The 16,661-nt window shown below is 43.8% G+C and overlaps 1 protein-coding gene across 1 annotated transcript in view; it reads left to right on the forward strand.

Annotated features, from left to right (window-relative positions):
• Dtd1 (D-aminoacyl-tRNA deacylase 1) overlaps positions 1-16,661 on the forward strand; it is a 158,736-nt gene that overhangs the window by 10,172 nt on the left and 131,903 nt on the right. Inside the window, exon 4 of the mRNA XM_075962804.1 lies at positions 6,985-7,220. Coding sequence (XP_075818919.1) covers positions 6,985-7,220 — 236 coding nt within the window. The remainder of the gene's footprint in view (positions 1-6,984; positions 7,221-16,661) is intronic.

Raw genomic sequence — 16,661 nt, forward strand, 5'->3', positions numbered from 1 at the left:
TCCTGAAGAGAGACAGAGGAATCCACTTCATACAGTGGGCAGTCCTGAAGAGAGATGGAAGAATCCACTTCGTACAGTGGGCAGTCCTGAAGAGAGACAGAGGAATCCACTTCGTACAGTGGGCAGTCCTGAAGAGAGACAGAGGAATCCACTTCATACAGTGGGCAGTCCTGAAGAGAGACAGAGGAATCCATTTCATACAGTGGGCAGTCCTGAAGAGAGATGGAGGAATCCACTTCGTACAGTGGGCAGTCCTGAAGAGAGACAGAGGAATCCACTTCGTACAGTGGGCAGTCCTGAAGAGAGACATAGGAATCCACTTCGTACAGTGGGCAGTCCTGAAGAGAGACATAGGAATCCACTTCGTACAGTGGGCAGTCCTGAAGAGAGGCAGAGGAATCCACTTCGTACAGTGGGCAGTCCTGAAGAGAGACAGAGGAATCCACTTCGTACAGTGGGCAGTCTTGAAGAGAGACATAGGAATCCACTTCGTACAGTGGGCAGTCCTGAAGAGAGACATAGGAATCCACTTCGTACAGTGGGCAGTCCTGAAGAGAGACTTGGTCTTGTACCCTGTAAAAATTTGTCACTTTTATTGGTTTAATAAAATGCCAATTGGCCAGTAGCCCAGCAGGAAGTATAGGTGGTGCCAGCAGAACAGAATTCTGGGAAGAGGAAAAGCTCAATCTTGCTGTGGTCACCTAACTGCAGAGGATTCAAGATGTTAATGCCTCACTGATAAAAGGTACCAAGCCACGTGGCTAACACAGACTAGAATTATGGGTTAGGGTAAGATGTAAGAGTTAGTTAATAAGAAAGCCTGAGCTACTGTGTATTTCTTTGGGACTGAATGATTGTGGGAGAGGGCAGGACAGAAACTTCTGTCAACAGATAAACTACAAGACCATTGTCCCACAGCATTTATCCCCATCTGTTACAAGCTTGGGATTTATTTCCCACAGTTCAGCACTATTTGATCATTTATTGGGAATAATTTCCCCTATTCATTTGAGATATATTTAAAACATTTCCTAGCTATAGTCACCCAGTCAAAAAACCTGTTTCCCACTACCAGGTTTTTGTTCCTTTCTCCAATGTAAATGTAGAGATCTGCCTTCCTGCAATTATCTTTATTAGCAGGCATTTGGTCAGTGTTCATTCATAAGGCAATAATTTCAATACACCTTGCATCTTGGCTTAATCCTCCAGTGGAATTTTTGATTCTGATGGGTTTACCTCATGAAAAGATGGCTGAGGCCAGGCGGTGGTGGTGCACGCCTTTAATCCCAGCACTTGGGAGGCAGAGGCAGGTGGATCTCTGTGAGTTTGAGACCAGCCTGGTCTACAAGAGCTAGTTCCAGGACAGGCTCCAAAACCACAGAGAAACCCTGTCTCAAAAAAGAAAAAAAAAGAAAAGAAAAGATGGCTGAGTATAAAGTAAAAGATTATTATATAATCTGTGGCTTATAGCATGTTCCAGAACCCCTGGGGTAGGACCATCCAGGAGAGTTGGGTGGAAAGATGAGTTTCTAGCTCGCTCCAGGTAAAAGCAAAGATACTTTGTTAGTAGGGATCTAGAGGTGTGGAAAAGAAGGCATCCTTCAAGTCCAGGACAGAGAAATGGGAGGTCTCTGAGGGGATGGTAGAGAAGAGAGTCCAGGCATTGGGTGCTGCAGGGTAGAGGGAACCACTGCTGAGTTGTTAGGTCAAGATCCTGAACCAAGCAGTAGGTTTTATTGGGTATTTTAATTGCTAGTATGGGGAAAAAGTAGGGTGCCAAAGTTTCTTTCTTAGAGGTCATAGATAAGAGGCTTAAGTCCCCTGAAGCTATGGGGAGAGCCCAGGTGATATGTTTGATGAGGCTGGTAAAACCATTACCCTAACCTGACAATAGAGAAATGAGAAGGAGAGGTAGATCCCTAAAACTCCATTGGAAATAAACAGGAGCCCTCAGTGTCCAGAAGGAGAGGGAGAGAGACTGCTCTGGTACTGTGATGTCAACCTGAGGCTCCTGGACAGAGAGCAGTGATCAGGTCAAAAAGCAAAGGCCCCATTAGTAGTCCATGACCAAATCAGCTGGGGGTGATCTGGGCTTTATGTCTTCATGCCTTGAGGAGCACGGGGGCAGTCAACACCCCAATGCTCTCCTTGATGACACCTTGGACATAGCCAGGTAGTTTATGAGAGTTCAGACAGGGCCAGGCCCAATGACCTTCCAGTCCACATTTAAAAGAGGGACCCTGAGGTTTTTGGTCTTTGGGAGGCCAGGGAGCCTGGGCAGATGGCCAGTCAAAAGGCCTTTACCAGCATCAGGTATTTTTGTTTTCAGGCTTTTTATCTCTCCCATGATACACCTTAAAGGCATTGCTAAGACTTCTGCCTGTGGAGTCAGAGGTTCTTTCTCTGGACATGTAAGTTTGGCCCTAATGTCAGGGAAACTCTGGGAGAAGTAGGTCCTAAGGAGTTGTTTTCCACTAGGGGTCTCTGGATCCAGACTGGTATATTACAAGGGGATCTTTGCAGGTTGGTCTAGGAATTGAGATGGATTATCATGTTTATCCTGGATGACCTCTTGGAATTTTTTCATTTACTGCTTTAAGGGTAACCTTTGAAGACCATCTAGGAGGCAAGTTACAAATTGATCCCTAGCAAGGACACCTCCTGGAGTATTGTAATTCTCTTCAGGATCCTAGTCAGGGACTGCCTCCCCTGACTGGGTGGGCAGCGTGTGCTGAGGTGGGAGATGGGGACACCAGGAAGGATAGGCAAGAAAAGAAGGGACTGTGGGGTGAGGTGGATGAGGGGGAGGCTTGTTTGTGTGATCAAAACCAGTGGAGAATCATCTGGTTTGGGCCTCACAGGTAGGAGGTGTTGTTTTTTTCATTGGTTGGCTTATGGCACGTAGATACTTCTAATCAAAATGGGAGTGAGGTCACATGGTAAAGTTCATCCTTTCCAACCCTAGCAAAGATGACTGTCAGGCACATGGCTGCCTCCACTCCAGTGTGGGGGACTGCAGCTCAGATGGCCTTTAAGATTACCTATGTATAGATTTTTAGCTGTCAACTCTGGTGTTATGAATTTTAAATTAACCCTTTTGTTACAGATTTTACAGGGTTTTAATCATACCCAATATGCGTATAAATTTCAAGGTACAGAAAGTATACACAATAGTTTTACAAATCTTGAGATAAGATTTATTCCTTAGCAAAAGTTTTAGAGTTAAACCAAAACCAAAGAAGTATGAGAGGAGCAGCAGTGGTCCCATTGGGTGCAGTCTGCCCCTTTATTTTGTTTTGCTCTTCTTTCTCTGTCACATAATCAGGTGACTCACCTGATATGGGACGGAAATTTTGGAAGAAACCTTTGAATAAGCATGCTTGGATCTAGAGAAGGGAGGGCATACCCCAACTCCAGAGTCAGCTTTTAATTGGAGTGGAGACTGTTTAAAGCAACACTAATGACGCTCACACTGAAAAGACACCTGAGTCCTCTAAGCAGAGACTGCTCGTTCGTTTCCCTGCTGCCCAGACCTGAAAAATCACACAGAAACTGTATTAGTTAGAGCACTGTTTGGCCAATGGCTTGTGCATATTCCTACTTAGTTGTTATATTTTAAATTAACCCATTTCTATTCATCTGTGTGTCATCATGAGACTGTGGCCTACTAGTAAATTTCCAGCGTCTTTCTCCTTTGGCAACTACATGGCATTTTCCTGACTCCTCCTTTCTCCCTGCATTCAGTTTAGTTTTCCTGCCTACCTCTAATCTTCCCTATCATAGGGCCTGCTTGTTGGGGTTTCTGTCCTGCCCAGTTCCCACAGCCCATAAGGTCCCAAAGAGAATCACACAGAGGTCTACATAAGTTATAAACAGATTGGCCCATTAGCTCAGGCTTCGTAGTAGCTCTTTTTTTTAAAAAAAAATATTTATTTATTATGTATACAATATTCTGCCTCCATGTATGCCTGTACGCCAGAGGTGGGTGCCAGATCTCATTACAGATAGTTGTGATCCACCATGTGGTTGCTGGGAATTGAACTCAGGACCTCTGGAAGAGCAGCCAGTGCTCTTAACCACTGATCCATCTCTCCAGCCCCGTAGTAGCTCTTATAACATATATTAGTCCATTATTTTTACATATGTTAGCCATATGGCTCAGTACCTTTTTCAGCAGGGCAGAACACATCCTGCTTCTTCAGTGTCTGGTTAAAAGCTTTTTTTTGTTTTTTTTTTGTTTTTTTTTCTTAAATACTTATTTATTTGTTATGTATACAATATTCTGTCTGTGTGTACGCCTGCAGGCCAGAAGAGGACACCAGACCTCATTACAGATGGTTGTGAGCCACCACGTGGTTGCTGGGAATTGAACTCAGGCCCTTTGAAAGAGCAGGCAATGCTCTTAACCTCTGAGCCATTTCTCCAGCCCCCCAAAGGTTTTTTTTTAAATCTATCAAGATGACTATGTGAGCCGGGCGGTGGTGGCGCACGCCTTTAATCCCAGCACTTGGGAGGCGGAGGCAGGCGGATATCTGTGAGTTCGAGACCAGCCTGGTCTACAGCTAGTTCCAGGACAGGCTCCAAAACCACAGAGAAACCCTGTCTCGAAAAAAGCAAAAAAAAAAAAAAAAAAAAAAGATGACTATGTGATTTTTGTTCTTGAGACCATTTATATAATATATAACATTTATTGATTTACATAGGTTGAACCATTCCTACATATCTAGAATAAAACCAGCTTGATCATGGTAAATAATCTTTTTTTGATGTGTTCTTAAATTTGTATATATTTTGTTGAGAATTTTTGAATCTATGTTTACCAGGGATATTGGTTTGTAATATTCTTTTTATGCTGCATCTTTATTTGATTTTTGATTCAAGGTAATACTAGCTTCTCAGTAAGAAGCTATCTCTCATTTGCTATCTCTCAGTTTTGAATGTAGGTTCCTAGAACAGTAAATATCCCTATAGGACTGCTTTCATTGTAGCCCATAGATTTTGGTGTATTCTATTTTCTTTCTTCCTTCTTTCCTTTTTTCTTCCTTCCTTTCTTCCTTCCCTTTTTTTTTTTTTGGCTTTTCGATACAGAGTTTCTCTGTCACAGAACTCACTTTGTAGATAAGACTGGCCTTGAACTCACAGAGATCCTTCTGCCTCTGCCTCCTAGCACTTGGATTAATGGCCTGGACCATCACTGCCTGGCCTATTTTCATTATTATTTGGTTCTAGGAATGGTTTGTTTGTTTTTTTATTTTCTTCTTGATTTCTTCAAGGACACATTCATTGATCAGTACTGTATTGTTTAATCTCCTTGTGTCTGTGTTCTCAATTCTCTTGTTATTGATTTGTAGGCATACTTCATTGTGATCAAACAAAATGAAGAGACATCGAAAAGTTCAGATTTTAATTGTATTCTTGAGTCTTGCTTTGTGTTCTAATATATGATGTTTTAGAGAAAATTCCATGTACTGCAAAGAAAAAAAATGTGTACTTTGCAGTGTTTGGATGGCATATTCTGTAGATGTCTGTTAAATCCATTTGAGCTATATGCTATTTATTTCACATATATGTATATATGTTTTATATATCTAATATATATTATAGCATTATAAACTATATATCTATATATTATAGCATTATAAACTATATGTTTTATGTATATTGCAGAGTTAGTAATTTTTTTTGAGAACTATGTTATCTTGGCTTTTTATGTATCTTGTATACTGAGATTTATGCATCTGGTGTTATTTCTTTGTTTTTTAAAACAGCCTTTTTATTTCAGTTGAAGTATTTGTAGTGCTCAAGTAAGACATGTTTAGACGTGGCAGATTTGTGTGTAATCTAGAAAGAAGTTCCTCAGTTCAGGAGTTCAGGGTGCCTGGTTCACACTCTGCATGGTTCCATCAGTGGAATGGTAACTGTGAGAACAGCCAGTTGGTTGTTACCACTGTGCAACTGTTGTATTAGCCAGTTAATCGTGGTGGCCCTTTTGACTTCAGCAGCTGTTGGAGGATAAACATTCAAGGACAGTATGGAGCACACTGGGCTTTTAGTAAGAGTAGGATTGAGAGGGAAGTAGAGTGGGTGAGGATAGGTTTGAATATTAGAATGAATGAAAAAGAAAAGGCGAGTAAGTGGCTGTGGGGATGGTTGGAGTGCTGTTGGAGCCCACAGATTCTGGAGGTGTCAGCTCTGTGGAAGACTGCAATTAAGAAGGAAAAGAGGATGGAGTAAGGATGAGAGAGGGAAGATGTAGGAATAAGAGGGAAAGTATATGAGATAAGGGTGAAAAGTATAGAAAACAGTGCCATACAGTCAACTGGGCAAAGAAATACACAAAACAACCCTAGAACTTAACTGAAAAATGCATAGAGACAAACAAAACCTTCATGAACCATAAATGTAAGAAATAAAAAAAATGCATATGGAGTGAATGCTGGCATAGCTATGTTGAGCTAGGTGAAATTATCAGATCCTCCTGGCTATAGCAGCCTCTACTTAGTGCTGTGTCAGGGACAGGTGGAGGGGAGATGTCGTCTGCAGTTTCTGTGTCCCATGTGGTTATGGTGTGTGTGTGTGCGTGTGTGTGTGCGCGCGCGCGCACGCATGTGCCTCCTTTCCTGGTAGCTCTCTCTTGGACCACACACTCCGCCTTTACTTCTGAGCCTGAAGGTCCAGTATGTGAGGAGCAGTGCATCCCTTGCAGTTTCCACTGCTTTCTTGTAGTTTTGGTGGCTGTGATCTTAAGTCCACTGATGACTGCTATGAATTAGAGGGACTGTAAGAGTTAAGAGAGCACACCTTTCAGGCTGGACTGTTGTTACCGAGAATGGCGGTGAGGAAATGAGGCATGGCTCACTGATGTGTCTGTATCGCAGCTTTTGTGAGTGATGGAGTCACCCGTGCATCCTTCTTTGGAAGTATGGAGTATGTTGGCGGCCTTGGGATTCTTCTGGTAGCTCTCATTGCTCTCTTTTCCCATAGGGTACGAAAGATTTTAAATCTGCGTGTGTTTGAGGACGAGAGTGGGAAACACTGGTCCAAGAGCGTGATGGATAAAGAGTACGAGGTGCTGTGTGTCAGCCAGTTCACCCTCCAGTGTGTCCTCAAGGGGAACAAGCCCGACTTCCACCTGGCGATGCCCACAGAGCAGGCGGAGAGCTTCTACAACAGCTTCCTGGAACAGCTGCGCAAGAGCTACAGGCCAGAGCTGGTCAGAGGTAGGTGGACAAGCTCAGGCAGTTCCGTGCCAGGACCCCTAATGGACTGTGTGAGGCCCTGGGCTCACGCTGGAAAAAAAAAAAGACACTAGAGTAAACAAGGTCTTGGGTTCAATTCCCCAGCATCAAAACAACATCCCCTCCCCAAACAGAAAGATACAAATACAATTAATTATAAAAATGCTTTCAAGGTTTATTTTGAAATTATGTGTGTGTCTGTAGGTATGTGCATGTGAGTGCGGGTGTGCACACAGGTCAGAAGCACATCAGATCCTGTGAAGCAGGACTTGCAGACAGTTGTGGGTTCCTGACAGGGATGCTGGGAACTGAACCCCAGCTCTTTACAAGAACAGCAAAAGCTCTTAAGCCCTGAGCCATCTCTCTAGCCCTGTAGACTTATTTTGATTTGGTTTAATATATATAGAATATTTTGGCATTAGGCAAGTAATCAGTACAAAAAGTTCTCAGATTCTATTTCTATCTGTCTATCTATCTATCTATCTATCTATCTATCTATCTATCTATCTATCTATCTATCTATCTACCTGCCTACCTATAAAATATATTCCATGTATGTATTGAGGACAAGAGTGGGAAACACTGGTCCAAGTGCATAGTAGATTAGCAGTATAAGGTGCTGTGTGTCAGCCAGTGTGTCCTTCAGGGGAACACATATATATGTTTTATGTGTGTGTGCATGCACATGTGTACAAAAAGTGTGTTTGTGCACATGTATATAAAAAGGCCTTTTTTAAAAAAAAGAACAGTAGACTTGAGAGGCAGGAGAGATAGTTTAGTGGTAAGAGTGCAAGAGGACCCGAGTGTGGATCTCAGCACCCACATGGAAAAGGTGGACATGGTCAGGATACAGCTTAGAGGTCTTGATTGGTTCATTTTCTCTGTTAAAGAGTTAAAAAGCAGGAAAGATCTGAAGCACAACAGGTGTTAGCAGAGAAATCTCAAGCACTGCAGACAAAATCAGCAGTTGGAGCAAACCATGGGGGTGAGAAAACACACATATAGCAGACCTACGAGAAAAAGACCCCTCTGCTTTGCAGAGGAGGAACCAGGAAGCTGAAAATCTGTGGTGGGGACTGCCTCTGAAGAGTTTTCCTTTCCTAATTTAGGGTTGGTCAGTTTGAAGAACGCTGGGATGGTTGATTGGCTGGGTGAAGGGGATGCTCACACAGCGGGGGCTCCCTTCCAGACCCAAGATTAGGCACAGACTGCTCCCACACACCTGCTTTCACCAAGAGATCCTTTATTAAACTGGGAAGAAAAGTTACAGTGGCTGCTTTCTGACTCAGGGAGAAAGCCAGAGCAAATGGCCTTGCAGGTGTGGTTTTGAAGAGGAGGAAAAGGGGAGGTCTGTTAGAATGGGCTAGGACTCTGTGGTGATGGAGAGGGAGGATAAGCAAGAAGGGGAAAGGGACAAGGGAAAGTGGCAGGGACATTCTCCCTGGAGGGGCAAAGGACTGCCTCTGGATAGAGGGGAGACAGACATGGAATATAGGCAAATGGTGATTTATAAAGGTTAAGGGGGAACCCCTTGTTAGGATGAGGTGTTTAATTTTAATTCGGCATGCTAATTAGGTCAGTCAAAGGGGGTTCTCTGATTGCTGGACTTTGATAGTCAGCCTCAGGAGGAGGAAGTGGCCAAATAAAGGAACAGACCTTGGTGGCTAGCTTAGGAAAGTAATCTAATGGTTTTTAGCAGGGCAGGGGGAATGGGGAGAAGGGCAAGCCCTGCCAGAGCCACGTGCTCCAGCCAGGGTCCCTTCAAGCAGTCCTGATCAGGCCTTGAACTTCCACTCCATCAGCAGGGGGCCTGCTGCTGGGAGACAAAAGGCCACAAGGCCTTTGTTTAAGCAGTCAGGCTTTTGTGTCATATCAGGAGGGTGAAGAAGGAGTTGGCCATTTTCTCCTAACTGTGGAACCCTCCAGCTTCAGACCTTTATTTCTTTATTATTGTTGCATGTACGTGAGTGTGTTTCTTTTAATTCTCGTCCCTGTAAAATGTGTCCATTTGTCATGAGAAAACATATACAGCATTTTTGTGCTTTAAATCAAATCCCAGCCTTTCTGGGTTCTGATGGAGCAGAAGAGTTCTGTCTCTTCTGGAAATGGACTTCTTTAGAACTGCATTCATGAGGCAGCTTGTGGCTCCATCTCTGGGGTTCTCTGACCTAGCTTTGCTATGAACTTGCTTCTTCATGGAGTGAGCGATTAAGTCAGGTCCTCTGAGGAATTACTGCTTTGCAGAGCCAAGGATTGGGAACCCTCAGCATTGTCTTCCCTGCTGTTCATGCAGTCATCGCACTTCCGAGAAATCTCTGATGTATTTCAGGGGCGCTTTCAGCGGGGGAGCATTGACACTGCTTGTGAAATGCTTGACTGAATGCAAAACAGCATTCATCCAAGTCCTTAGAGAGGAGTGCTTCATGTATTATTAGATGCTTTCAGTTTTGAAGTGGTATGAATTTTTATCCAGGACATTATATGAAGGGCCTGAAGTGGTGTGCTGTAAACAGTGTCATTTTATAGTGGGTCAGAATTTAAACACATGAGATATGATCCATCTAATTACTTTTATGAAACATGACATGAATTTTTAATCAAAAAGTACAGAGTTTTAAGCAAAATCTTTGCAACTTTTGGACTTTCAGAAGGGCTATGGTTTTGTCATCAGAGCTTCTCTCTCTTCTGGCCTTAGTTCTTCTCCAGCCTTCACTGGGAAGAGTGCAGCGTGTTTCCCATGCCTGCCGCTTTTGATTATTTTTGAGAATTTGTCTTCCAGCTTCATGGGAAGCCTTTGAGCTGAAGAGATGTAGGCAAATGAACTACTGAATACATTTTCTTTATTTTAGCGTTTTTCAGGGCCACTTCAGCAACTTTAAAATGGAAAGTAGTTTAACTACTGTTAACATTTTTTTTTCTCCACTTCCTTCTCCTTTCATGGCTGAGCATTCATTTTACATTTATAACTTGGTCTTTCATATTCCCAGTGAGTGTCCATTGGATTGCAGACATTTTCTTCACAGCCAATAGCCCTTCCCACTCAGACCAGCAGTGGTTCATGTTAGGCAGCGAAGTCTATTGTCTTACTTCCTATTGTTTGTGATGGTGCTCTAACCTGAGCTCTCCCCTGCATCTACATAGAATGGGTGCCCCCCTGGGCAAGCTAGTTATGTCACCCCCACTTTATTATTGTCAGTACACAGCATGCCAAACTGCATCTCATATTAGGAGCTTTGGATCTTCTAGGCCCTGTGTAGAGTAAGCACTGCCCATTGTTTATTCACTTGCATTTTCACAACAAATGAAGAATCAGTCTGTCTCCATTTTAGGCTTAAAAGCCATCTTATAGTAAAGACAAACTGGGTTCATTCCTGTTTATGATTAAACCTGTTTCTCAAGGATTGGGCTACACCCCACCTGTAACCTTAACTACAAATGGTTCTACACTGCCTGTTCTAGGAATGACAATCATGTCTTCGTTTCAAAGAGTTGTTTTTTAACTACCTTGCAACCCTACCTTTGTTTCAAAAGGGGTGTTATGTCTACCTTGTTATGCCTACCTTGCAGCCATGTTTCCTTGTTTCAGGAAGTCATTATTGTTATGATGTTCTGCTCTTGTAACCCTGCATGGTCCCAGGTGGCAGTGCAGGCCTTTCAGATTGGCATAGCCCCTGTGGGGGCATATTCTTCAGACACCAACATGGTCTCAGGTTTTTTTTCATGGGTGTTTGCAGGGCCCTTGAAGGTAATAGGAACCACAGACATCAACATGGCCCCTCACTGCTGCATCATGGCTATGCCCACAATATAGTTCTCGGCAGCAGCCTGTGCCTGGGCATCATCATGGACCTGGGTACCAAGCAGGCCATCCATGCCAGCCCATTCCTCACCACCCTCACCCCCTAAGGTCTGCCTCTGTCTGCTACACAGGAACTGTTATGCCTCCTCACTCCCGAAACCGTGTGCTTGCTCACTCTAATGATGTGTGTAGGGCAGCCGCTGATTGACTTCTGCCACACAAGCCAAAAGGCATGGCATGGGGCTGTGGCTGTCCTCCTTAAGTGCTCCAGGCCTCATTTTTCTTGCTGCTCTTTGTTGAGCTCATTTGTTGGACCTTCTTGACTCATTATGCTGCATTACATGTTTGAACATGGACATTATGGATTACTAGTGACTGGTCGTGTACATAAATTAGAAATATCTTCCTTGTGTCTCTTCCCCAACTCTCTGGGTCTCTTATCTGCTGTAATGATCCAGGGCACTGGACAGGTCAGCCTCAGAGCAGGGGTCAAGCTTTCCTAGGGCTCTCCAGGTCCTCACTGGGATCACTGGGCTAACTGGGATGACCCCTGTGGCATGGCACTCCCTGGTGGACCCTTGGCCAGCAGAGACCTCAGTGCAGCATGCGCAAATGCACTCCTCTTTGCACTGGAGCTGAGGTAGGGATTAGAATGAGCACCAGAACAGCAGGGATGAGGTGTACCTCTGCTGGAGACCGCAGAGGTCATGACTAGGTCTCTAGGAAAGCTGTAGGCATGCCACACTGGCACACGTGTGACTGGCTTGAAGGCTCCAAAAACTGCAGAAGCAGCTGTAGAGAGAGGAGTTGAGGAGACTACAGTACTAAAAAAAATGGTTGGAAATATGACAACTTGGCTTCTGTCTTTGTCAGCAGCCAAGACGTTTAAGCTGAGACCAGAGCTAAGGGGAGATGCAAACTGTGTTCTTCGAGCATGTGTTTGTGTGACCCATTGAGAAGTTTCTGGTGTGTTCCAGTGAGCTCTCTAGGTATGCACACCTTTGCTTTCTGCTTGCCTTCCTGCTAAGGTGGCCTTGTTACAGTTATCTACTCCCCCTTAGGGTCATTCATCCTCCTGGCCCCCCTGCAATGCCAGGGCTTCTCAGAAACAGATGATCTCAGTGTACTTGGGTTTCTAATGTGGTGCTGGCTTTCTCTGAGCAAGGATTTTGAGAACCGGTGCCCTAAGACAGGAAATAAAAATGCCGGGCCTGGAAACAGCACAGCTTTCCTTCTGCCACATACCATTGGTCCCAGCAGATTCCCAGCTCACTGGGGATGGAGATAGGGAGGGAAACCAGACCTGTGCTGCAGGAAGTAAAATTGCAGGAAGGTCAAATTGTTTAGAGCCATCTCTCTCATTCCACAGCCTGTGACCCTGCTGCTTTCTCACTGTCTGGGTATCTTCAGATGACTGACTGCTTAGAGGAAAAATCCCAGCGTACAAATTTGACAAGTTTACCCCCTGTTTTAGAATGAACCACAGTTATGAAGTAGCAACAAAAATAATTTTATGGCTGGGGTCACCACAACATGAGGAACTGTATTAAAGGGTTAGCTTTAGGAAGGTTGAGAACCTCTGCTCCAGATTGACAGAGTGGCCCCTGGGCAAAGTCAGTGGTGGCTTCTGTTGCCACCCAGGGAGTTCCAGCCCGGGATGAATGCTGAAAGCTCTTTTGGCAGGGGTCATGGAACACCCTCTAAGTCGAGTGCTAAACAGACATTGTTTCATAGTAGTGTAGAAATAAATATTATACCAATGTGAAGTGGTTGAAAAGAAAGAGCCCACCCTTCCAGGCTTCTAATTCCAGTGCTGAGTCATGTGTAGCAGGACCTAAAAAGGCTTCCCGGGCAAAGCAGAAGTTACTGTAGTATAAAGAACTCCTATGCACTTGCTGTAGGGTCTTATCTGTCATGGGCAAAGAGCTAGAACAATGTGGATAGGCACTAAAGGAGGTGGCAGCTTATGATTGGCCAGCCATCTCTGTGCCCTGCATGGAGCATCCATTATGTCTAGGTCTCCTGCAGCTTCATAATGCAAGGAGAAGGTTTGGGAGCCAGGAGACCACATCTAGTTCTTGCTTTGTGGTTAGTAGTTAATGCCTATGGATTCATCTAATTTCCTACCCTTCTTACCACTTAAATCATTTTAGCAGCATGAGTGAACTTTCAGCAGATGCTGGCTTTGGCAGGGACTGTGAGCCGAAGTCATTATTCTGAATATAAATTTAGGGAATTACAGCGTGGGTCTGGTCTTTACTGTTCGTGAGTGGCAAGGCTGGCTGGCTATGGGATGGTCTCATGCTTCTGTGTGGAAGCTTGGTACAGGTATTAATGTTTTTTTTTTTTTTCTAAATTGGTTAGTGTTTTCTGTCACTCAGATCTTTTCCTTTCCTCTTTGGTGATTGGCTTTCTTATTTATTCCTGCATGCGTTTTTAGACTTAGCTTACATCATCTCATGATTATACTTTAGCCTTCTTCCCAAATGGGGAACTGTTTCTACTTTCATCCTTAATTCCTATCTTTTGATGATTTCTGTAATTGATTTTGCATAGTGAAGAACAACCTAATCTTACAAGTTCCTTTTCTTACCTACAGTACGTGTCTGTGGTGGCCCCAAGTCCAGTGTTGGTGGCATGGCGGAGATTTGGTACCCCTGTTGTCATGGCCTTATCTGGTGTGATGAAATGAGGACAGGCTCATGAGGGTAACAGCTATCTCATTCATCCTTTTCCCTTCCATAGTCCCCCTGCCCTCCAAAGGCCCATTTACTAAAGATACTAAAGATTTCTTTTCTAGCTTGTGGCTATCATAGGAGATAGTGGAAACTTTAAGAGGTGGGGCCCAGTGGAAGGAAGTGAGGTCACTGAGGGGTGTGCCTTTGAGTGGGATACTGGAACTGAAGCCCCTCCTCCCTCTTTCTCTTTCTAAAGAATATTTTATTTTACTCTGTGTGTGTGAGTGAAAGACATTTGTGTGTGTGTGTGTGTGTGTGTGTGTGTGTGTGTGTGTGTGTACCCTGGGAGTCCAGGAGAGGTATTTGAGTGTGTGAAGCTGGGGTTACAGTCAATTAATGATGAGCTGCCAGATGTAGGTGCTGGAAACCAAACTCAGGTCCTCTGAAAAAAACAGGAAGTGCTCCTGTTGCTCCACCCCTCACCCCCTTTCTTCTTGTTTCCCCCAGGTAAGCAGCTTTGTTCTGTTATATGCTGTTGTTTTCTGCCATGATTCTTTGTCTTGCCACAGGCTCATAGTGGTAGGACTTAGGGACCATGGATGGAAACCCCTGAAACTATGAGTAAAGTAAGCCATTCTCCTTGTGAGCCAAATGTCTCAGGTGTTGTGGTACAGTAGAAGATACCTGACAAACACACTGCTTCTCTTGGCTTCTCTTCCTTCCTGGCCTTATTTTCCTTCATCTTTTTAAAAACGTCATACCCTGAGCTCCCTCCACACTTCTGACCATGAACTGGAGGCCCAGCTCTTTCTTCACAGTCTGTAGTGGCCACTCAGGTTAAAGAAATAAGGATGGTACTTATTTTATTTTGTAACTTTCTTTTTGCATTTATTCTTTGTGTCTTTCACATCATGCATCCTGGTCCCACCCATCTTCTGTCCCCTCGCATTTGCCCTATGCCCCTGAACCTCCCCCCCCCAATAAAACAAAATGTAATTTAAGACGAAAAAGGAAGAAAAAAGGGAAGAAAGGGAAAATTTCATCATGGGAGGTGCAGTTTGACACAATGAGCCATGCAGTAAACCACTTTAAGGAACAATGTTTAAAAGATGAGTGAAGCGTAGGTGGGAAGAAACTGTTCACCATTGTATAGTCTAAGTACTTACTCCTCGGACTTGGGACGGGATGAGAAAAAAGACTAACTCACTCAGGAGTCATAAGAAGGATCCAGGGTCTGGAAAGACAGAACTATTGATGAATTTGTTGACTTTTTATGTTCTTCACTTCTACGCTTTACTGAAGAAATGAATAGCGCATGTGCCTTTTTATCTTTCTTCCTTTTGCTGTGTCCCATGGGAATCCACCCAGTTTATGTGTTTTTCATGTTGTTTAGCCTTTCACACATCCTTTGAGTTAACATCAACCAACTATTTTTATTTCTATTTCAACATGCACACATAACGTACTGAATCTGTTTAGTGTTGCTCGTATGTACACGTGTTTGGGGCTGACTGCTCTAGATTGGATAGCCTATCAGGGGCCAGTCTCTGGACCAGATTCTCTTCCTCTCTTGGCACTTGATTGCTTGCAGTTCTTTATCTAAGGCTGGAACCTTGTGTAATTTCTCCTGCCCTCACTGGCATGTCAACTGGTGTTGTCATTAAGTGGGATTTGTTTAGGCAGTCATATTTTTGAGATTTCATGGTTGCAGCTCCCCTGCCATGTTTAGAAGACGCTATCTCACAGCAGGTGCCTGGTCCTTTGTTTCTTACAATCTTTCCTGTTCTGTCTTGTGTGATTTTCTTGAGTCCGAGGTATAGGGCTGTACTGTAGATGTGTCAGCTGGGAGTGAGCACACGAGCACCCACAGTTACTTATTCTCCATGTCAGCTGGGAGTGAGCACATGAGCACCCCACAGTTACTTATTCTCCATGTCAGCTGGGAGTGAGCACACGAGCACCCACAGTTACTTATTCTCCATGTCAGCTGGGAGTGAGCACACGAGCACCCACAGTTACTTATTCTCCATGTTTTGTCCAGTTACACCTGTTTGTAGTGGTCTCCATCTGCTGCAAAAGAACAGTTTTGCTCTAAGCATCTACGTAGGGTTTTTTTTTGTTTGTTTGTTTTGGAGGCTTATTTCTGAATTCCAAGCTTTATTTCATTGTTCTGTCCTTATGCCAGAAGCACACCATTTTGATTCGTAGTAAGATTTGAAATGGGACATCTGAGTCCTCTCTGTTCTTCTAATAGGTAGTTTGAATAGGTAGTTTGATGCTGAAGTTCAAACATGCACAGCCCCACAATGGAAAGTTTAGCCCCCTTATTCCTGTCTAACTTGTTCCCCTATTGATTTGAGATTCCCCTCTGTACGCTCTGAATAATTGGTTAATAAAGGAGCTGCTTTGGGTCTATTGCAGCACATCATAGGGCAAGGCAAGAATTCCAAGCAGATAGAGGAGGAGTTAGGCGGAGTCAAAGAGATGCCATATAGCAATAGAAGGACAAAGACGCAAGTCACCAGCTGGAACCTTACTGGTAAACCACGAGCCTCATGGTAAAAGATAAAATAGAAATGAGTTAATTTAAGGTGTAAGCACTAGCTAGAAATACACTTAAGAATTGGCCCAACAGTATTGTAATTAATACAGTTTCTATGTGATTATTTTGGGTCTGGGCACCTGGGAACAAAAAAGTGGTCTCCGTCTACACCCTAGCTTTCTATACATAATTAATTTTATTACCTTTTCTGTTTATCTATTGTATGTGCAGATGCAAACTAATGTGAGTGTTTGGCTTTTAATGTAAAAGGTAGCATGCAATAAACTATTTTTGTCTTCCTAGAGAGTCTTCCCTCACCAGTTTAGCCCCATGACCTCAGGTCTTTTTCGTGTCAGCTAGGTAGTGCTTACGGCAGGAGCACACTGCGACTTATTGGTGCTTCT

Source organism: Microtus pennsylvanicus, chromosome 2 (assembly GCF_037038515.1).
Source record: "Microtus pennsylvanicus isolate mMicPen1 chromosome 2, mMicPen1.hap1, whole genome shotgun sequence".
NCBI lineage: Eukaryota > Metazoa > Chordata > Mammalia > Rodentia > Cricetidae > Microtus > Microtus pennsylvanicus.